The 23,003-nt window shown below is 53.3% G+C and overlaps 1 protein-coding gene across 3 annotated transcripts in view; it reads right to left on the minus strand.

The window, feature by feature from the left end:
* The window catches only part of TMPRSS6 (transmembrane serine protease 6), a 39,172-nt gene that overhangs the window by 10,448 nt on the left and 5,721 nt on the right, over positions 1-23,003 (minus strand). For all 3 annotated transcript variants that reach the window (XM_043441530.1, XM_043441528.1, XM_043441529.1), the window contains exons 2-10: positions 22,684-22,880; positions 17,789-17,922; positions 16,318-16,385; positions 15,555-15,739; positions 15,256-15,297; positions 11,220-11,424; positions 8,354-8,490; positions 6,874-6,986; positions 6,488-6,597 (exon numbers count right to left, since the gene is read on the minus strand). In XM_043441530.1, coding sequence (XP_043297465.1) covers positions 6,488-6,597; positions 6,874-6,986; positions 8,354-8,490; positions 11,220-11,424; positions 15,256-15,297; positions 15,555-15,739; positions 16,318-16,385; positions 17,789-17,922; positions 22,684-22,879 — 1,190 coding nt within the window. In that variant the 5' untranslated portion in view covers position 22,880. The remainder of the gene's footprint in view (positions 1-6,487; positions 6,598-6,873; positions 6,987-8,353; positions 8,491-11,219; positions 11,425-15,255; positions 15,298-15,554; positions 15,740-16,317; positions 16,386-17,788; positions 17,923-22,683; positions 22,881-23,003) is intronic.

Consider the following 23,003-nt stretch of genomic DNA (forward strand, 5'->3'; position numbering starts at 1 on the left):
GGGTTTCCTTCATTGCAGGCAGATTCCTTACTGTCTGAGACCCTAGGGAAGCCCCCATGTAAGAATAGAGTAGAATTTTCCAGAGACTATGTGATATGTGATACAGTAACCCACTGAACGAAGAAGCCGGTGTGGGGATTCAGTCCTGATCTATTAATCCAATTAATAAAGAAAGTTGCAAAAACATAAAATGAGGATATTTTTCTTCACCAAATGTTTTTAGTTTTGGAAAATATAATTCGTTTTATGTTAAAATGTAATGGGTTTCTTATTTTAAATGATAAATATGTTTAAATGTTTTAAGTTTTCATCTCTACTACTGTACATATAGATTACAAATATAGTTTTTATATGAGGCATATAACTCTCTGGGTTGCTCAATAATTTTTAAAACAGTGTAGAAGGTTGTGAGATGGAAACTTTTGAGAACCAGGGCAGCACAGCCCAGGGGGACCAGAGAGGGATGAGGTGCCACCAGGGGGCGTCCTAAGCAAACCCGGTCCTTATCTTTTCAAAGCCAAGGTAACAAGGCGCGGATGGTCTATTAGTTCTTAAAGTATTTTAGTAAAAGTTATCAAGGATTGCTATCCCCAGAAACTTGTCCTGGGGAGTGGACAGGGAATCTGGGGGTTGGGAAATACTGAGCAGGGGGAAATGAGAAATCAGGGGCATCCTGAACATACTTAAGGTTCAGGGGCCTGGGGCATTGTCCCCACATACTCACCGTGGACAGGGATGGAACCAAACCTGGGTTGGAGGGGAGGGGAACCTTATGGTTACAAGAATTGGAGGGCTGCGTGGTCGCCGTGGCCAGAGGCTCTAAGAACATTTTGGGGCAAGGCTCTTCGTTAGCAGACGCGAACGAAAGAATTCAAGGCAGAGGCTGAAATCTAGCGACGCAGGTTAAATTACTCAATCGAAAGAGGATCTATTTAGCCTATGCAGTGTTAAAAACATTTTAAAAACTGCATGTGCCAGCTAATTTCACATAACAATCTAGATTCTTGCTTCTGAAAAATACACCCCAGAAACACTGTCTGGAAGTAATCAGAGGCTGCCCGAGTTAGTCAGGGCATGTATAGTCCAGCTAAGGAGGCTCCTCCCTCCCTTGCTCCCTCTCCCCAACGCAGCCCGGCTTATGGAACTACACACTGGCTTGGCCTCTTCGCACATCTTTGTTTCTGGTTCTTACTGCAGTGCCTTCTGGGAGAAGGTTTTTGTTTTTTTTTTTTTTATTATTATATGAATACTTTAATGCAAAATGCTTAACACTTAAAATTAGCAAAGCTTCATCCCCTGACTCTCCAGTCCCTCCTCATCTATCAAATGGGGCCCCCACCCCCATACACCCTCTCCAAGGAGTGCCAAAAGTCTGAAGACTGTGAAGCCCACCTCTCCTCTCAGCTACAAAGTGCTCGGGGTCTGAAGGCACCATTTTTTGCACTCATGCCTGCCTTGCTTTCTGCCTTCTCTGAATGTGGGGAATTTTGCTTCTTGCCTCACATAGACAGCAAGCAGGGATCTGGTCAACCTTGCATATCAGCATCTCTAGCTGAATTCAGGGAGTTCAAGAAAGATTGGATGGTGGATGGAGAGAAGGGTGGGTAGATGGAAAGAAGGAAGGGTGGGTTGGTGTATTGATGGATGGATGAATGGATGGAAAGAAGGAAGGATTGATGGATAGATGAAGGACTGAAGGTGGGTGAATGGATAGATGGATGGATATACACACACAGATATTCCCTTCCCTGAAGACAGGCTAAATGGGAAAGAGAGTCAGAGAAGGCGAGCACTGGAAAGGGGAGGTCAGCAGTGTCTCACGTGGCCAGAGCACTGGACCTGGAGCTGCAGAGCTGAGGCTGAGGCTGGGCTTTGCCACGTGACCCAGCTGTGTGACCTTGGGCATCTCGCTCAACCTCAGCAAGCTTCTGTTTTCATGTCTGTAGTAAGACGGGGTGGTAGCTCCCCATAGGATGTTTTATGGCATGAATGAGAAGGGATTTCTTTGAAAACTAGCTGCTGACGTCATCCGGCTGTGAGCTCACAGAGAACAGTAGCTCCTCCTTCCATATTGCCAGCCCTCAGCAGTGCCCAGGGAGCCTCTGGGGCCACACAGAAGCTCTGGAGACCAGAAGGGCTACCCCATAGCCAAGCCCAGCCTGAGGGGCTCCAGCAGGCTTAAGGAGCCAGTGACTCTGCCCGTCACCATTGGCGAAGTGGAAATGGTTGGGCAGATCACAAGAAAAGTGACATCACAGGAGAGGAAGCTGGCAGGAGGCAGGTTCCCGGAAAGGGGGAAGCCTGTGCCGTATTGACACCCCGTCAGAGTGGGTTCTGTGAAACTCAGCTGCTGCTGGCCGGATGTCACGAGGTCAGCTCCCTCCCCCGCCTCCTGGCCACTCAAAGGGCATGAGGTCTTGTTGGCCAGAGAGAAGCTGCGGAGGAAAGAGGGAGGTGGGGGGAAGGCAGAAAGGGCTTAGAGGAGGCAGGTGACATGCCCAAGGATGCCTCGCCAATGGAGGGAGCCCGGCCAGCCTCTCCTTATCACTATGCTGGCACTGAGGGGTGAGACCCCCCCTCTCCCCCAACCTATCCTCTGTCGCCTTGTCAATAGCCATTCTGTGCGTCCCCCTCCTTATAAATCCTGTGCCTGGAAATCTACACCGTTCCCCAGACCTCTCGTGTCTCTACCACCCACACAAGCAGATTTTCCAACAAATGCTTATTCAAAGAATTTCCCAGCAACTACATGGGCTGATGGTTATCAAAAAAGATCAGAACTAGAGGAAATGGTTTGCCCAGTGCTTGCAATCTGGAGGTACACCTCTGCATCCCCTTTCGTACTCAGACATGGGCAGGAGCCTCAGGGCAGGGGGCCACGAGTCTCTCCCAGGGACCCTGACCCTTACAAAGGTCTGCGAAGACAGAGATGGGACTTCCCAGGTGGCTCTCAGATGTGGTGAGAGACAGCAGTGGTCAGTCCCCTTAGCAGGGTGCCTTGGCCATGGGAGGGAAGAGCTGACACGGCTGCCCCAAGGCTCTGAGGGAAGACCGCACAAGTGTGAGTGCGCATGCTTTCACAGACACACGCTCACAGGCCCGCATGCCCTCGTGCATGCTCTGTATCTCACCACTCAACTCTGGTTTCTCTAGTTATGAGCTGGGTGATTTTGTGGGAACGCTTTTTGCCTCTCTGTGCCTCGGCCCCTCATAGGTCTATGAAGGCATTGCGGGGCCAGCTCCCTCACCAGGTTGCTGAGGATGAAAGAAATGGCACCTGAGCGCAGGGCCTCCCTGGCGCAGAGTCAGAAACCAGTTCTGAACACGTGGTTGGTGCCTTCCTGAACTGGACTTTATCTCAGCCTTAAGGAGCCAGCAACCTCTACCCATCATTTCAGTTACTCTTCCCTGGATGGGAGGTCTGCTTCATGCCCATTTTTTAGATGGTTTACTTGAGGCTGAAAAAGGTGAGTCCTTGCCAAACAGAAGGAGAGGAACCAGGACTTGAACCCTGCTTTCTTGTTTCAATAGCGATACTCTTTCTACCTCTCCAGCCCAACTTGAAATGACATTTCATTAGGAACTAATAAACACAACTTACTGGGAGACATCTTTCTGATGGTAAATAATAAAAAGTTAGGGCCTTGGGCTGGCCTAACCACCTTGTTTTATAGATAAGGAATGGGATGTACCCAGAGTTACATGCAAAAACAGGTGGACAGGCTTCCCTGAGCACATCTTTATCACCCCAGTCTCCCCTCTGTCGCTCCTCGTCAATGGCCAAGGTGGAAGAGGCTTCAGAAGAGAAAGGGAGCACCTGGTGGGAGCACCAGGCCCTGTGGGGCTTCATCCTCCTCACCCCACCCGCCACCCAGCTACACCCGGGTCCCTTGCCACTACTTCAAGACAAAGAGACAAGGACAAGAGGCCAGGGACTTCCCTGGTGGTCCAGTGGTTAGGAACCTGGGTTTGATGTGGGTTTGATCCCTGATCAAGGAACTGAGATCCCACGTGCCACAACTAGAGAAAGTCACAATGAAGACCCAGCGCAGCCAAAAAATAATAAATAAATAAGTAACAATAAAAGGGCAAGTCCTTAGTCCGCATTTGGCCTCAGTTTTCCCACCTGTACAATGGGTAAAATAGGCTTCAACAGCCAGCCCAGCTTACTTTTCTGTAGTTTAATGGTGCTATGAGACACTAGGGAGGGTGAGACTCCTCCAATTTTGGTAGATTCTGTCACAGTGCCTGAAATTTCACCACTGCAGCATCATTCCTTTTGATGAAGACTCTCCCCATCTGTGATCCACCCTTGAAACCCAAGGGCAACTCATGTAGTCCTACCACCTAATGCCCCCACCTCTGCCCAACCCTCTTGGCTGCGTCAGGGAGGCAGGAAGGAGGACCTCCAGGGGAGCACGGTGTGGACCACTGTATGTCCCGCTGTTCCCATGGTGTGCATGGGAGAGGGACCCTGACTCTGGACCCATCTGGGTACCACTTAATCCCACGGAGCCTTGATTTCCTTCTCTGGGAAATGGAATGATGATACTGCTGACATCACAGCCTGTCAGGCCAGTGAACTGATGCCCTGTGCTGAACAACAAGCAGGTGGAATGGGGCACCTGATGCTGGGGTCCACCTCCCGCCCATATAATAGCCTTGAGGGTGGGAGGTACGTGAAGGAGCATCAGACCCAGGGCCCTTCTGTCTTCCGAGCTCCTCTTGAGATATCAGATTCACCTCTAGGATTGAGAAGGCAACAGGAAAAGATGTTAACCTCATTCGGAGAATGATGAATCAAGGACCACTCTCAAGGTCACTCTGGGGGCTCCTGATGCTGGGTGGGGGGTGAGCCCAGTCATCCTCAATCTGGGTGGCCCCAAGCCGTTGGGGAGGGGCCCTGAGGGAACTCCATGAAGGATCAAGGCAGTCATGCCCAGAAAGGCCACCCACATGCTGGGACCTATGGGACAAGATGCCTTCTGCTCTCCAAAAAGCACAGGGCCAGAGTCACACCACTTGACATCACCCCCAAATAGCACAGGCTCAAACTCACATCCTCGGCATGGCTTCTTTTCCCTTTTAATCACAAAAACCCCTGATAGTTCCCCAAACCCCTGGAAAGGATGGTGACAAGTCAATGAGTGTAGTCAATCTCTGACTCCCTTTGTCTGGCTGATGCTTTTCAATAGGATCAACCAATAAGCAAAACCCAAGTGTGGGTGAACATGAACACTAACCCAGAATCTAAGAGTTCCAGAGTCCCAGAACTTTCCAATTTTAATGTATTGGAATCTTTGATGTCGAAAATCCGTGAAACTAAGAGATCAGGAACCTTGCACATTAGAATCCCAGCCTCTCATAGACCCCTAGGATCTCAGGGTTGGAAGGAAGAGCAAAGGCTCAACCTGCGATGAGATGTAGAATCTTCTCTTGGGCATTCTTGGACCCCAAGTGGGGAGGGGGCTCCCCAGTTCTGCGAGGCTACTTTGAGATCCCTTCTCTCTCCCCAAGCCTCTGCCCCACCCCTGCAACAATGGTGCCATGGCAGGGTGTTCTTCTGCCCTCCGTGCCCCCTGCTCCCCTCCCGCCTCACCCCCCTCCTTGTTATGACCTGTGCCTGAGCCATCCTCTCCCACTATGGGATGCTCCCACACAGTATTTAGACACAGAGCCCCTCCCGTTGTACACATCCCCTCCCTGAATGCCCCAGTTCTCTGTCTCTCTCCAGACCAGGGGAAGCTCATCAGCAATGTCTCCATTTCCCACCTCCCCACACACCATACTCCTTTGCGACTGCCAGGACCACCTGTGGCCCTCAGGGGGCCAGCCCCCCCTCATCCTACTGATTAAACTGCATTCACGCTGACCAGAGGATGGCCTGGCTCTGCTGTGTCCTGCCCACCTCTCCAAAAGACTCAATGCTTCCTCAGGAACTCTGTCACCAGGGGGCCAAGGGTAGGACAGAGAGCAGGACCGGCATCCCACGAGGGATGCGGGTGACTCAGGGTGGCCTTGGGGAGTTGTCAGGTTAGCAGAAGTCACGTGGACTCTGGCTAAGCAGTGTTGAGGCCCAGAAGCTGCTTTACTTTGACCAACAATGGGGGGCAGGATAAGAGATGGCAACTGGGATGGATTTAGGAAAGGTGCCCTAGCACCGCTGAATCCTATGACTCTGCATCATCTCATTTAAGGATTCTGGGTGCCAGGCGGTGGGGTGACAGTACCTACAGAAATGAAACCATTTCACTCTAACTAGGATCAACATCCAAGGTGACTGATGACAAATGTGTGTCTGAGAACTCTGAGTGGCAGGAGGTGAGGCTGGGGCTGGAGGTGGACAGGGACTGGGTCAAGGGTAAGGCAACAGGCCTGACCAACTCCACCTCTGCCCTCTTCCCGTGATGCCCCTCTGAGATTCCACACTTGAGCTCCCAAGGGAGGCTACCTGCAGAGAAAGGGAGGGGGTTCAAGGGGCAGGTACCTTCTGTTTTGGATGGTCCACTGGCCCTGGGTGCATGGCATGTCATATTTCTGCCTCCGCAATGCGTAGGCATCAAACCAGAGGGCCAAGCCGTAGTCCAGAGAGGGCACCTAGGACAGAGTTGCTGGTCACTAGGTGGCCCGTGGGCTGTGGCCGGGCCGATGGCCCCATCTCCCAGGATCACAAAGCAGGAAGGAGGCCTGCCAACATAGAGTGCTGGCTGGGGCTGAGGTCTGTCAGTCACTCAACAATCAAGTGTCGCCATGGCCAAGGGAGCCATCCCACCCACCCCAGAGGACTAGTACCCAGGGGGCAGCCTGGGTCAGAGGCAGGACAGTGCTCCCCTCCCACTGGGGTCCCCAGAGGTCTATAGGCTGTGGGCTCACCGTCAGGTGCCAGGAGCAGTGGGTGCTGGGTGAGTAGTAGCTGGGGAAGTACGGTGTGCTGAGGACGCCCTGCGGCTCCAGCCGGCCCTCCAGGGTCAGGTTCACCTCGCAGGCTGGGTCCAGAGAGCAGAAGTTACAGAGGGGTCCTCAGCCCCGCCCCACTGCACCTGCCAGCAGGTGGGGGGCAGCGGAAACCCCACCACCCTGCCTGCCACTGAACAGTACAGCTTAAAGACTGAGTGTGAATGCGTGAGCTTGGGCCTCAGTTTCCCCCTCTGTAAAATGGGGACAATAAAAGTACATACTTCATAGGGTAGTTGAGCAGATTACACAGACATGGCAGGCAGTAAGTGCTCAATAAATGTTCGCTGCTGACATCAGCTGTGCAGCCTTTGACCGTTTACTGGACGTGCTCACTGCTGTGCCAGCCTCACGGTTACAGGGACTGGGGAGAAAGAAACATTCCCCTTTTCAAAGATGATGAGGTTCAGAGAAGAGGGGCAATTTGGGTGAAGTCACACAGTTAGCGGGCGAGGGATGGGGAGCAGCTGTGTCCCCACCTCCCATGGAGCCAAGGTCCCTAAAGCCCTCCTTTCCCTCCCCATTGAGCTGTATCAGAGACGCCCATGAGAATGGGCCAACTCTGGCACTTCTTCAACCTCAGGGACTCCAAAAGGGTCACCTGTGGATTGGGTGACCAACAGGAGACCAAGGGGGTGGAACCAGGGGAGGGAAGGGGAAGTGGGTGAGGAGATTGAGACTGACGGCAGAGGAAGGGAAAGGGGGCAGGCTGTGTGTCCTCGGTGTAACCCTCCCTCCACGGAGCCCGGGAAAGTTCAAGTTTTGCTTTGTCTGCCTAGAGGCGGCTGATCGATGATAACTGAGGGTGATGATGAGACTCTCATCGGCAGGTGTGAAGGGTGGGGCCTGCTCTTCCTGAGAATGCGGGTGGTGGAGGGGGATTCGGAAGCAGGAGAAAGTGGGGAAGGCTCAGAGGGACAGCCCAGGCACCCTTTCCCATGAATCCGCTGAAAACCCTTCCCCCGCCATCTCCAGGGACAAATGCACTGACCTTTAGTGTGAGAGGGTCATCTGGGGGACCCCACTCTCCACGCTCAGAGGGAGGAGGGTAGGGGAGGAGACCGGGAGAGGAGACAGCCAAGACGAGGGAGAGAAGAGAGAGGAGGTAGGACAGACACAGGTTGTCTGCAAGAGGGCAGGAGAGAGGATGAGCTGAGGAGGAGGGAGAAAGGATGGGGGACAGGGGAGGGGGTGATGGAGCAGTTGGGGGAAATGGAGCCAGAACAGAGAGAGATAAAGGGGCTCAGAGGGGTGGGTGTGAGTTTACAGAGCAGAGATGCTTCCAGAACCTTCCCTCCCCATCACCAACCAGAGCAAAGAAGGGGAAGGCAAGCCCAAGGAGCACCCCGACTCCTGCCGCTGAGCCCCTCTCCTCCCCAAAGGACTCCTGAGCCCTCACCCTGGAAGGTCACAGGCTGCACGGAGAGCACGAAGGGGTCGTAGTAGCTGTGAAGGCCCTTCTTCCAGACCACTGCCATGATGGCGCCTGATGCTAGGACCTCCACCACGGGCTCCTGGCGACTGCAGCCATAGACCCTGGTGGGACAGAGAGAGGCGACGAGGAGGGGCGGGGCCTGGGAAGGACATCCAGGAGGGCTGTGGGCTGCCCAGAGGAACAGATGAGGAGGGACTGGGAGCCTGTACATCTGAGTCTACGGCCAGGCTGCTGTGTGTCCTCAGGCAGGTGTCTGACCCTCTCTGGCCAGGGGGCTGACCAGAGGCCCTATAAGGGTCAGGCCAGCTCCTCAGGGGAGAGATGACAAGGGGTTTCCCAGACTTCTGGAGCTTACAATTCCACTGTGACTGCCGACTCCTGTCCCACAGCACCCCTCCAGCCCCCTCAGAATCCCCGTGACCCCTGAGTGCCCAGACTATGCCCTGCAAGACCAGACTGGCACCTATGGGGGCCATGCCCTCTGGATGACCATACCTAACTCCTGGCTCTCCTGGCTAGAACAGAGAGAAGACAAGTGTACAGTCTGGTGGTCCCCTGGGTACCCCAGGACTCTACCCAGAGCTTGGCTTGGGGGAGGCACAGGAGAAATAACCATATCTTAGAATTCTAGACTCAGAGGAATGTCAACCATGATAAAGTTCTTCAGGGATTGTCAAGGTTAACTGCTTGGTTACCAGGTGGGGAAACTGAGGCTCATGAAGCTGCCAAGGCCCCACTCTGGGTCCACAGCACAGACGGACCCATGCTGGGCACTGCCTGTGATAGCGGCTGGCACTCCCTCTATCTGTTACCCCGTTCAACCCATTTCAGGGTAGGATGCTCCCGGCTTCCCCCTCCCTCACTCTTGGCCAACCTCTGCCAAACTTCCTCTTGACTCAGAATTCTCTGGAGCCGTGCTCATCAGTAGACCAATTCCTAGGAAGCTAGTAACCCTGCCCCCCCTGGAGGGGGTGCGCCGGCATCCAGCAGGGAGGTACTACCTACCCGCCCTGTGCCAGCTCTGAACTTGACCGGTGTGAGTGGATGGCAATGGGGGGACTGCGGGCACCCAGGCAAATGCAGGAAACCTAAGCACAGCCTCAGAAACACCATCCACACCAGCCCTGGGAACCCTGCAACTGGCGAGGGAAGAGTGAGCAATCCCAGAAATTTCCCCAGGAGAGTCTTGGTGCCCCAGGGTCCTGGAAGGGTCCTTTCCCCTGGCCTCAGCTTGCCCAGGAGGTGCTCACCCCTCCCTGATCCTCCTGCTTTGGCCATCGTCAGTTTGTTCTCACTGCTGGGGGCCCCCCCACCCTCTTATACCATGCCCTCCCCGCCTCCACTACTCCTCTCCTTCAGGAGGTGGGACATAAAATATAAGAGGTCGCCTTTAATCCTGACTTGTAATATTGGGGATTTCTTTTATTTACTTAAGCAGCTGAGCCCTTGTTGCAACTAAAACGAGGTGAAGGTTGATGGAGACCCCACCAGCTCCCCCTACTACCCTATGCCCCTCGTTCTGTGTTCCCATCACCACTAAAGTACACCCCTCATGGTATGGGGTAGAAGTCTGAGGACCCCCCAGTCCTGTCTGATCCATCATTTTACACCTTCTCTGAGGGCCTGACAGCAGTCAGATCCCCTCTCCAGCAGCAGGCTGAAGGGGGCACTTGGAGAAGCCCCAGGAAAAGCCCTAAAGTGTCCCCACCCTCATCAGGCCTGGAAATCAGCTGGTGTCTAGCTTCTCTGCTTCCCAGAGCCCTCCAGGAACCCAGCCTACGCACACCCCAGACTGCGGTCAGCACATGGCAGTGGGTGGGGCTGCAGATGAGAAGGCAGCCTCAGAGCCTGGAGAATCAGAGAGGCCCTGGGGGAGGGGGCTGGGGAGAACTCACTCAGCTCACCCTGCAGGACTACCCTGGACCTGAACATGCAGGTCGCACCCCCATCGGGCTTGGAAGCTGGTGTCCAAGCAGGACAGAGGAGGTAGCAGCCCGGTGCCCCAGGGTCTCCCCCAACCTCCTGTAGTCCCCCGCCCCACCTCCACCCTGTGGGGAGGTAATCAGGCTCCTGGAGGCCAATGCCATTTCCAGCCCCTTCGTGGTTTCCCCATGGCCCACTACTTGCCTGTCTTCTGCATTCCACATCTTATCCTAAAGTTCTCTTCTGCTCAAGAACTTTCCATTAGTTCCCCACTTATCAAGTATTAAAGATCAGATTATCCCTTGCATTCCATGCCCTTTGTGACCTAGCCCCAGCTAAACTGTATATAATGATAAGTAATAATGGCTAGCAGCTGCTGGAGGTTTAATGGATACATCAAATGTATGGTAATAATGGACAGCATTACTGTGTGTAAAGAATTGGCCCAGAATCTGATTGAAATCCTCTCAATAACCCTGCAAGGTAGGAATGGCTGTGTACCCATTTTACAGGTGAGCAAACTGAGGTTCAGAAAGGCAAAGTAACTTGCCTTAGGGCACACAGCTAGGAAGCAGTAGCGTAGGGTTAGAAGTCGGGGACTGCCAGCCTTCAGAGTATTCTTACAAGATCATGTCACCTCCCAGAGCTGAGCTTAGAGATCCTCTAGTACAACTGCTTTGTTACAGATGGGGAAACAGGCTGGAGGAGGGGAAGGGGGTTACCCAAAGTACACAAACACTTCCACTCTTCTCTCGCCATCTCCCTCTGGCCTCACTGTCTCCCAGATGCCAAATGGCCCAGGGCCCAGGGTCACCCTGCCCCTTGTCTCAGAGCACTGGGTGTGGCTTTGACCTCACACCATCACCCCCTTCCCAACCTCCCGCCCACCACCTTCCCAGGGACTCACGAGGTGATAAGCCTCCTCTCAAGAGGCCCCGCCACATCATACATGGCCAGCCGGTCCCGGCAGTCGGCCAGCTTCCACTCGAGCCGGAGTTTGAGCATGAGATCCTGGGGGCCCTGCAGGTGCCACAGGCAGCTGGAGGCCAGGGTGTCGGGCCCCTTCAGCCGGAGGACCTGGCCCTGGCCCACGTAGCTGTAGCGGTAGCAGCCTGGAGTGGGGAGACGGACAGGCCCCCTGACCCCTGTTAGCTGGGAGGAGGGACCCGCTGAGGGGGCAGCCCCACCAGGTCCTCATCCAGGCAGGGGTGGGGTGGGGAGAGTGGCTGGATGGGGGTCAGCCCAGAGGCCCTCTGTCCCAGCTTCCTGTTTCCCCAATGCTTCCATCTCCAGCCTCCTCATCCACATATTCGTTCATTGGTTCATTCATTCATTCATTCCCTTCATGCTCACTGAGCTCACCAAACCAGGCGAATGCTAGAGAAAGTTTCGGTCAACTGCTGGGGAGTAATGAGAACAGCAGGGAAATATATAGACACTGGGGGGAATATCTCGGAAGTGAGGCCTCTCAGAGAAGTCTGGTGGGGGGGTGGGGGGTGCGTCACAGAGTGAGCAAAGGTCTGCAGGCTAGGGTAGGCAGGGGACTTGGAGGCAGGAGGGCAAGCTGGAGGAGGGAGGCAGGGCCCCCCTTGTGCCCAAGGGAGAAGCCTTTTGGTCCTGCGGCCATGAGAGCCATGGAAGGTTAGGTAAGGCTGGGACACGATCGGGCTTGGGTCACAGACTCCTCCGGCTGCTGAGAGCAATGTCAAGGAAACCAGGAGACCAGCAGGATGGCCCAGCAATAAGGGGAGCAGGCTCAGGGCTGCATTTCGGATGGAGAGAAAGGAGTGTGTTCCAGTGGGGCTGGGAGGCAGCAAGGTAGAGGAAGTCAGCTCAAGCTAGTGATCATCAAACAGCAGGAATGAAACAGATGGCACTTAGCAAGCATTTTGATACATGCCTAGAAGTGAACCAAGGGCCATACACTCACCATCTCATTCAATAGCTCCATGAAATAGCTTCTATTATTGTCCCCATTTTACAGACCTGGGCCAGGCAGATCTAGGTTTACCTAATCTCCATCTGATCTTTCTTGGGCCTCAATTTTTTCCTCTATAGAATGGAGGCAGTGATGATCTTTGCTAGATTGTCACAAAGCTTAAGGAGGGTGCATGTTTGAACACTCAACATAGTGCCTTGCACATGCATGCATGCTCAGTCGCTTCAGTCGTGTCCGACTCTTTGCAACCCCATGGACTATAGCCCACCAGGCTCCTCTGTCCAAGGAATTCTCTAGGCAAAAATACTAGAGTGGGTTACCATCTCCTTCTCCAGAGAATCTTCCTGACCCAGGGATCGAACCTGGGTCTTCTGCATTGCAGGCAGATTCTTTACCACTGAGTCACCTGGGAAGCCTTGCACATAGCAGGTGCTCAATACATGTAGTGACCATTCTTCTTTAGGTAGGTGTGGGGGAAAGGGAGAAGGTGGAGCTGGGAAGAAACTCCTATGACTTCTCACCCTTCAGTCAGTTACACTTGAGGCTCAGATGTAACCTGTCCCACTGGTTGCCCTCGCTCCACACCTCCTTCTCCATCACACCTGTCTACATCCACACCCCCACTGTGCTTCCTTCCTCTCTAGCGGTTCTCCATGAGCTTTGAATGCAGTGCTAGACCTTGCATAGCAGTATTAGCTATACCATTCATTCACTCATCACAGTTGTTGAGCACCTACCGTGTGCTTGACTTAGGCTCCAAGGACCAGCAGTGAACCTGGGCCATAAGTATGTCATTTAAACCTCACCTTGAGCTTTGAAGAAGGGATGATGCATGCTCTGCCAGGAAGCAGAAGGGATGTGGGAGTGAGCCCCGGATGTGAGAGGCAGCCTGGTGTGCAGGGAGTTCACCCTCTGTGTGATTGTCCTGGCACCACCTCCCATCTGCTGTGTGACTCTGCATCAGTTGTTCAGCCACTCTGAGTTCTGTCAAACGGACATAATGCTAATCCCTGTCCCACCTCCTTCTCTGCTTGGTTCTGAGAACCAGGAAGGGTACAGAGGTGAACGAACAGGCTTTGCTCTGACTGCTGCCTGCCACTTGCTCAGCTCTCTCGTCCTGACCCCTGGCCATCCTGACCCCAGCTGTGGAGCTGATCTCTCCAGGGAGAAACCTCTGACATTGCCAACGGGAAGGGAGAGGGAGCCTGGGAAGAGGTTCCCGGCTGTTCCCAGGCATTTGTATTCTTGCAATATTGCTCCAAGCTGATGCTTGCTTTTGCTGCTTTAATAATTACTTTTTTGTATGAAGCTGATTTAGGGGAGTTCTTGTCTCTGTTGATCATCAGAAACACCTTTAGGGAGCCCGGGAGAAAGTAAATGAAGCTCCTGTGTATTCCCCTCGCTGCCCTTTGCTCATGCTCCTCCCTCTACCCAGAGTGTCCTTTCACTGCAGGATCTGACAGACTCCTACCTATCCTCCAATCCTGAGCCTCCCTCCTCCAGGAAGCCTTCCAGGACCTCTCTAGTCAGGAGCACTCCTTCCTCCCTCTAGAGACACATCCCTTCCTCTGCTTTGGATCACAGCCCCGGGGGTCCACCTCTGTCCCAGGGCAGAATGGCTCCCTTTCTGCACTGCCCCTGGGACCTCTATTCTTGCCCTGGCACTTGGTGTTGTGAGATTCTGTTTATGTGTTTGTCTCCCTCATGGGGGCTCGGAGCTCCTCTGAGGGCAGGGGTGAGGACACGGTCAGCTGGTGTCTCCAGAGCCAGCATGGGGCCTGGCAGGGAGAAAGTGCCCCCAAAGCCTACTTAGAGGACTTGAATTGTCATCCTTGCCCCATGAGACGCTGTGCTCTGGGAGGGCAGGGGCTCTAGACATGTACTGAACCGAATAAAGATAATTATAAAGCAACTGCCAGAAACCTGGGCACATGTGAACACTCAGCACAGGCAAGCGCAACGGAAAGGCCTGTCTGAGACCAAGGATCAGGGCAGCATGTGCACCAATGTGGTGTTACATGATGCATATCAATAAATATAGACAGATTAATTTCTTGTGCTCTCCTTTAGACATGAAGGAAAACCCTACTGCTTCCCTCATCAATGAGTTAAACAAATCTTTGACATGTACTCATATCTTTGTATGAGAATCATGATTTTCAGTATTTGAAAACTGTCCTTTGACCCCATCACCTCCATCTACCAAGGAAATAAGCCTTTGACCAGCCACATGGGAGAACAAGAAGGTCATAGAAGGATTTCAACTCTTCCTCCCTAAGTAGAAGAAGAAGAATCTGGGAATTAAGGAGCTCTTGCTCAGAGCCGCAGGGTACAGTAGCCCAGGTGGTGCACTGCCCATTTCCGGAAGTCAGTAGTCACACAGCCTAAGACGTGGACAGCATTCGCTGGTGGCCCTGCTGGTGCTTTGCTTCCCAGGGCTCAGTTGGAAGACTGGAGCCTCTTGGCTCCAGCACAAGGTGACTCTGGCAATAGCATGGGATGGGGTGGGAGGAGAAGACAGATGAGCCCGACTGCCTGAGAAAGGGAAGGAAAAGATGGAGGGAGTATCCTTACCTGTGACAGAAATAGCTCCAAGACCAAGTTTCAAAGCCAAAGTGACTGATATACCTCAAATCGACAAGATTATTTTCTACCATCAGTGGAAACATAAGATTTCAAAACAGAAGAAATGGAATTCCATGAGAGAAAAGCAGGATCACATTGATGTGCAACTAAATCTGCTACTCACTCACACCCCACACATGAAACACACACGCTTTTGTGCAAATACACACTTTGTTCACATGTGCACAACACCTCCTCCCCCCAGAGGCCCCCAGCCCTGCTCAGGACCTGTCACTGAGTCTATTATCGTGCCCCTTGGGTGACACCAGACCAGTGCCCCTTGCCCCCAGAGAAGCCGTGTGGACCCCTGACACTCAGCCAAACCGAGAAAAATACCAACTCAAAAGGAAAGTGGGGAGGAAAAACCAAAGTGGCGTACCCAGCGTGGAATTCAGTGCAACTATGTCTTTCACGCTGGCTTCTGTTAAAAGGAAATGAACAAACAAATGAACAGAGAGAATAAATAAACGAAATGAAAATAAAAACAGAAGAGGTTATCAGAGCCTGTCTGAGATTGACCCTGATTGCCCACCGTCCCCCAAGACCCACCCCTCAGTCCTGGCTCCTGACCACTGGGGTTGGGGGGTGGGAGGGGCCATCCCGAAAGCATCCCATCCCTGGAGGCAGGCTTGCTGGGCCTCGCCAGACCGTCCCATGTTCCTCGTCTCCAGTACTGACCCAGGATCACCAGACCCTCGGGGTCCACCTCGTACTCGGTCCGGTAGGGAGCGGGGACCGAACTGTTGGCCGCGGACAGAAGCTCCTCCGCCAGCAGGGCCCGCACCACGTCGGGGCTCAGCATTGGCCGGCGGTGCTCCGGGATTTGGAGGATGAACCAGAAGAAGCAGGTGAATGGTCCCTCCCTGGGGCAGGCGGAAGTGAGAGGGGCTGGGGGAGGAGCCTGGAGTGTGGGCCCCACCCAGCCCCCTGCTCCTGGTGGGAGTTAGAGGGGGATGGCAACTGTGGCTCATGTGATGGGCGTGGAGCCAGGCATCCCTTTTCATCTTCACGTGGAAACCTAACACCCTCTGAGGGAGGAGCTTTGGAGAGGCCCACCCATTTCACAGATGAGGAAACTGAGGCGTGAGAGGTTAGGTTATATGCCACAGACTATGTTATAAGTGAATGGGACCACTGCACTCCCCACCCCTACTACTTCTCCGTGGTCTCATCTGATACCTGTCAGGCCCTTGATAAAGACACCACAGTCACTGTCTAGTATAATCCTTGTCACACCATTGTTTCCATTCTACAGATGAGAAAACCAAGTTCAGTGAAGGGAGGTCACATGCAGGAATCCAAGTTTCCTCTCTGTGTCTCAGTTTCCCCATTTTAAAACATGAAGGTGTTGCATCAGAAGCCTACAGCATCTCCTCCCATTCTTCGAGTCAAAGGCTCTAGCAAAGGCTGATGAGGGTGGGGGGTGTGCAAGAAGACTCACCCAAAGGAGTAGACGGCACTGGAGTTGTAGTAAGTACCTAGGCGGGTGCTGGCAATGAGCTCCTTGAGCTAAAAGGAGGGAAAACAATCAGAGTCCCCTCATGACGCTCTGCAGAAACCCTCTCCTACCCTGGGATACCCTTTGACCCTCCCACAGCCCTCCTTGACTGAGGAATCTATAGGATAGAGAGGCTTGCCCATGGTCACACAGCGGGTAATGGCCACGATAGGGAAGAAACCTCATTCAGTCTTTATTTCCCTCCCCCTGCACACAGGTGGGCTTCCCTGGTGGCTCAGAGGTAAAGAATCTGCCTGCCCCTTCCACTAGCTCTGAACTTGACCAGACTACCAGTGGCTTCTCCCCCTCCATCAGATCACTCCTTGACTCTGAGAAGCTCCCCCTGGGCTTCTGAATCCCCTCCTTAGGCCCAACCACCAGCCACAGGGGCTCAGACAGTTGGTCTTCGCACATGTTCAATGGCAGTGCTGCTGCGGGGTGGAATGCAGGATCATGGGTTCTTAAAGAGCTCTGAATGGCACAGAGCTAACATCCACATGCTCTCATTTTAGCCCCACGACAGCCCCGCAGACAGGCACTGTTGTTATCTCTCCACTCTGTAGAAAAGGAAAGAGAGTCTTGGGTGGGTCTCCCGGAAGCAGGTCCTGAGGCAAGTGGTTTATTTGCAGGTGATTCCAAGACGCACTAGTGGGGAAGGAGACAGGCAGGAAGGCAGCCAACATGGCTGCGAAGGTTCTGGGCAGAGCTGTGGGTGGCTGAGGAGCAGATCCAGCAGGGATCTCTGAGAGACTGTGGTGGAGGTGATGGTTTAGTCATTGAGTCATGTCTGACTCTTGTGACTCCGTGGACTGGGAACCTACCAGGCTCCTCTGTCCATGAGATTCTCCAGGCAAGAATACTGGAGTGGGTTGCCATTTCCTTCTCCAGGGGATCTTCCCGACCCAGGGATTGAACCTGGGTCTCCTGCATTGCCGAGACCGACTGAGCTATGAGGGAAGCCCGAGAGACTATGGGCGCATCTTCAGAACTGCTCTCACCAAGAACTGAGGGATCCACTTTCTCTGTCTCTTGTGCCTGAGGGTTGCTGCTGGGAATTACTCCTCAGCACTTCCAGCCCACCCTGCTGGACAGGGTGCTGGCTGCAAGGGAGACCATCCCCAGTGCAGTAAGCCATTGCTAGGAGGAGAAGGGGTGTGGGTGAGTCCTGGCAGCATCCTTACGCTGCCCTAATTTTCAAAGGTCATGCTTCTACTAAGTGGCAAAATCAGGATTTAATCCAAGTGCAATTTGACCCCAGAGTCCACTAGCTTTCCCAACCAGTCTCCACTGTCTCCCTTCCATAGTGCCTAGAGCAGAACTCTGATCCTAATGACCGTTCTGGATGGTTTCACCCACTGGCTGGACATGATCAGGCCCCTCCCCTCTCCCTTCTCGTCCCCGCCATCCTTCCTACCATCTTCTGAGCTTTGGCAGTTTCACTGCGGAAGGCACTGGACTCCCGGCGGGCAAGGTCCTGGGAGAAGTGGCGATTGAGCACACGGAGGCTGCCTGAGTACACCTGGCTGACCGTCACCTCTGCCTTGTACCCTGCCCAGGAAGAAACCAGCAAAGGTTAACCAAGGGAGTAGATGGGGATGGTTCCTGTGTGCCCTACTCCTTCTCCTGCCACCCTGAACCCTCAGCACAGCCTCCAGCATCCTGGGCCTCCAAGGCACCATCATCACTACCATCATCTTTGTCGTTGTCATTCAGAGTTTGTGTAGTGACAATTGGCCCCACGGAGCCAGGGAGGACAGAGGCCCACAGGTGGGTGGTGTCCCAGGGGCTCCCAGGCAGAAGTTGACCCAGTGATCGGTCCAGGACATGGATACCAAGAAACCCACATGGGCCCAGAAGGTCAAGTTCTTGATTTAGCACCTCTGTGTTGTCCAGGCTGCACCTACTATGAAGGGTACGCTAGTAAACCAAGACAGACAGGTGTCCCCACATGGCCCTGACAGTGATGGGTAAGATAGACTTTCCCCCAGTAGCCATACAGCCTGTGGGATTCATCTGCCAGGATGTCTTAAAGGAGAAACACAAGGTGCTATTGAGGGGAATGGAAAGCCCTAGGCCAGGGTGACACTCCATCTGAGACAGGAGGAATGGAGACTAAATTAAAAAGAGGGGAAGCAGGGGAATATCTTCAGGGCAGAAGGAATAGCATGTGCAAAATCTCCACAACGGGGCTGTTTGGCTGGAGCAATCAGACCGGGGTAATAAGAGGCTGAGACATCAACAGGGCGGGATTTTGGTCTTTCCCTGATGAACAAGGGAAACCATGAAAGGTTTAAAATCAGGGATGATGTCATCAGATTTCCGTTTTACAAAGATCATTTTGACTGATGTGAAGACAACAGATTCACAGCCTGGACTTTCTTCTATCCTTATTCAGTCATTCATTCATTCATTCAACACATATTTATTGAGAACCTGCTATGTTTAGGGACTGGCCTAGAATACATGGGAATATACTGGTAGGACAGTGAACAAATAACAACAACAAAACCAAACCTGTCCTTAACAACTTGTAGTCTAACAAGAAAGACAATAAACAGCGAACACAGGACATAACATGTTAGAGGTGTTAAGTGGTGTGGAAATCAAGGGTTGCTGCAACATGGAGGCCAGAGAGGAGGAAACTGGTGTTGGCCAAGTGGATGTTAACCGACGGAAAGAGTATTCCAGGCAGCATACTGGCAAGTGCAAAGGCCCTGAGGCAGGAGCTTGTCTGCCGTGTTTGAGGAACAGCAAAGATTTGAGCAAGGGGAAAGCAGAAGGAGATAAGATGGTGGGCGAAGGGTCACATAGGACCTTGCAACCCGGGGAGGACTTTGATTTTTGCTCTGAGTGAGATGGGAGCCATGGGAGGCTTTAAGCAAAGAAGTCTGATGATTTGATTCACTTTACAAAGCAATCCTTCTGCCTTTGTGTTGTGAACAGGCTGTAAGCAGGCCAGGGCAGAAGCATGGGGACCTACAGGAGGCTCCTGCAGCTGTCCCAGTGTGAGTGGTCCAGGGGAGCCTGACCAGGCTGCGCAGGGAAGAGAGAAGTGATTGGGGTCAGGGTATATTTGGGGTTTGCTGGCTGGCAAATGGGGGCTGGGCAGTAAAAGAAAGGGGAGTAAGGGGGAACATGGGAAGGATAAAATGACCACCACCTGGGGTGTTCTCTCCATTTTTCTCAATTTTAAAGGATTTTCTTAGTTCACGATTTTCTTTTTTATTTTTTTGGCACACTGCAAGGTATGCAGAACTTCCCTGACCAGGGATTGAACCAAAACCTCCTGCAGTGGAAACAGTCTTAACCACAGGACCACCAGCGAAGTCCAGGTCACTAATGATGATACCATAAAGTTACAATCATTTCTCAAAATCTCAAACTTCTGAAAAACTTATCTATAAAGACACATTGCCTCAGAGATATGGAAAATCAATAGTTCAATATCATTTTATGTTAACAACTGGTACAAATCAATTAAAAAGTTAAAGCCCCCTTCAAAATATACTCCAAAGGCAGACTGACAATTTAGAAAAGTTAACTCTCAGTGAGGTCTGAAATACCCTTAGACATCCTGGAGGAAGAACAGCGCCCTCCCCACCCTCCCACCCTCCCATTTCACAGTGGAGCTCAAGGGCTGGAAATGCAAATTTGGGAATCATCAGAGGGTAAGGGCACAAATGGAGGCAGAGGGGAGGAAAGTCCTTCCAACAGCAAAGACACAGAGGAGAAGCCATCACGAGCTGAGGACAAAGAAAGTGTGGGTGCCTCGGAAGCCAAGTGAGGAAAGTGTTTCGAGGAGGAGGGGATGAGGTACCCAGTCAAGTGCTGCCTGCAGGTCAAATGCCATGAGGACTGGCCACCGGATTCAGCAGTGACCGTGACAAGTACTCTTGGGGTTGTGGGGGGTGGGGGGCAGGGAGTCAGATTGGAAAGGGTACCAGACAGAGGTGTAGAACTGGAGGGCACAGTGTTTTGAAACACCAGGAGTTTGCTACAAAAGGAATCTGAGAAATGGCTGGCGGGGGTGGGGAGACCAGAGGGACTGAATACAGAAGCGAAGAGAAGCACTGTCCACTGATGGATGGGGCCCCCAGAGGAGAGAGGGGCCATGGCTGGAGCAGGGCCACTGCATGGGCAGGCTGGGAGGACAGCAGGCTTTACAAGGCCTTTTGTTTGTCTGGTTGGTTTGTTCCCCACCCCCTGACGCACCACACAGCATGTGGGATCTGGTTCTCTGACCAGGAATCGAACCTGCGCCCTCTGCATGGGGAGCCCAGAGTTTAACCACAGAGCTATCAGGGATGTCCCACATCTGGCTTTAGGAAAGGCAGGGCTGGTTCACCCATGCGGATGGTGGTGGGTACCCATGCAGAGCACATGGGTACAGCTGGGAGAGCATCTATAGGGCCTCTCTTCTGAGTGGTTCCATTTTCTTGTTGAAGCAGGAGGCAGAGTGGGTGGGGGATATGGGAGAGTTTGAGAAGAAAGCATAAAACTGTGGCCCCGGAGAGCAGGAGAGGGAAAGGACCAGGGCAATACAGCTGAGCAGCGTGAAGGGCCTCGCTACCCGGATCTGAGTGGGCCAGCCCAGGGCCCACTGGGCTTGGGAAGCCAGCCCTCACCCTATCCTTTCCTGGGCCACTGGGTCAGACGTTTGCGCCTCACTTCAGGCTTATCCTGATCCAGTATAATAGGCCTCTTGTCCATCTCTCCTTCCAGACCAGACAGGACATGTCTGTGGCCCATCCCCTCCCCAGTGCCCAATATCCGGAGCACCGCCTGGCCCAGGATGGGAGAAACTATTCAAACATCTCCTAAAGTGCTCTTCTACCTGCATCCCTCTGGGGAGATGGTTGCCTTCCCCCAGCTGGAAGGAGCTCTCACCCCCTGGGTCCTCAGCCCCATGGAGCATCCTCTACCCCCATTGGGGTGATTCACTTCAGAAGTCTAACCAGGAGAAATCAGACGCTGTGAAGACAATTGGCAGGTGAGTGCCTGCCCCCACCCCCACCCCGTCCCACCGCCCCAGCTTGGTGCTCTGCAGTTTCCCCTAAAGACTAATTATCCTGCAGCCTAAGGAGGCCTTGGCAGCCCTGTGCTATTAGGGATGCTGGCTTCCTGCCGGTGGTGAAATGCACACAGCTTCCACTCTTAGCCCGCGTTGCTCGGTTCTAAGCAGAATCACAATCCACCCAGCATCACGGCAAGTGGGTGAGTGTCAGACCCAGGCTTCCTAACAGCTTTGGCCCAGGGGCTGGTTCTAGAACACCCCCTACCTCAACTCCCTTTGGAGTCGGGCGTAGGCTGCTCTCCCCAATGGCTGCTCCAAAGTGAGTCCCCATTCCTTTCAATGGACCTGAAATTCCACCAGGAGATGCAGTCAGTAAGAAAATGGTCTAACTTTTGCAGAGTGCATAATGGGAGGTCTCTGATCTCTTGGGCAAGGTGGGCTCTCCCTGCCAGGGTTCTGTTGGGTCCCCTCAGCTTGCTCTGTCCTAACACATGGCAGACTTTATGCTGAGGGCAGGGACTGTCTCCAGAACCTGCACAGAGCTGATGTATCTAGGAGGTGGTCAGTACTGAATGAATGAAGGATGGACGAATGGACCCAGAATAGAGGCTAGTTGCTCCTGGGGCCCCAACAAACTGATTGAGAGCTGTGATACCAGAGACAGAGGGCCTAAATTCAGGACATGGGGAGACGCACCTGCTCTGGACATTGTTGCCCCCATTTCCCTCTGGGTTGAATTCCAGGTGTGTTCAGGCTGGGGTATAAAGCCATCGGCATGCATGGACACTGCCCTGGACACCTGAGTCCTGGGTACCCCTCCCCTTAATCCCAACTCCTGCCGGGTCCTGGAGACTCAGAGATGATAGAGCCAAGGTCCCCCCACCCAGAAGAGCTGCCAGATTGGACTCAAGTGAGCAGAAACACTAATTGGTCAGGCACCACTAGCACCACTGGGCCTCCTCCAACTGAGCCAGCTGGCTCCAAGCCCAGGGGCAACCCAGGAGGGTGCAGGTAAGGGGAGGCAATGCTTACACTCCTATAGCTTATCAGTTTACAAGAACTGGAAGAGCGCTTCTTCCTCAGCTGCTGGGAGTTAGGGGCAGCTTGGCACCAGAAAGGATCTTGCACCACCATCTTACAATACAGGAAGGGAGACTCCAAGAGAAGTGCATGTCCAAGGGTACACAGTGAGTTTCCAGGTGTTGTTGAGCCTGGAATCCTGGTCTGTCCTGTTGTGCCCCTTCGACCACCCTAAGTTCTCCCCAGGTGCCTCTCCCAGGGGCCCATGTGGTTACCTAGGAAATACCAGAGCAGGACCCCCACTGAAGCCAACGCGACCAGAGCCAGCCACAGGGGAGCCAGGCGGAGGTAGCCTCGGACTTTTCTCTTCGTGTCCTTGGGGTCCTTGAACATCCCTTCCGGCTCTGCCTCTTCACCATCACCTCCATCGCCCTGCCCGCCAGCTGCTTCGGGGGCCTTGGCCGTGGGCATCCTGGCAAGGAAACAGACCAGGGTTGGACACAGCCTGGCATTTGCAAGGGAGCCTTTGCTGAATGCTAGCCTTGTAGAGAAGTAAGACAGCACCTCTGCCTTTTGGAGGAGCAGGGTCATAATG

The sequence above is a fragment of the Cervus canadensis genome, chromosome 21, assembly GCF_019320065.1.
Source record: "Cervus canadensis isolate Bull #8, Minnesota chromosome 21, ASM1932006v1, whole genome shotgun sequence".
In the NCBI taxonomy this organism is placed as follows: domain Eukaryota; kingdom Metazoa; phylum Chordata; class Mammalia; order Artiodactyla; family Cervidae; genus Cervus; species Cervus canadensis.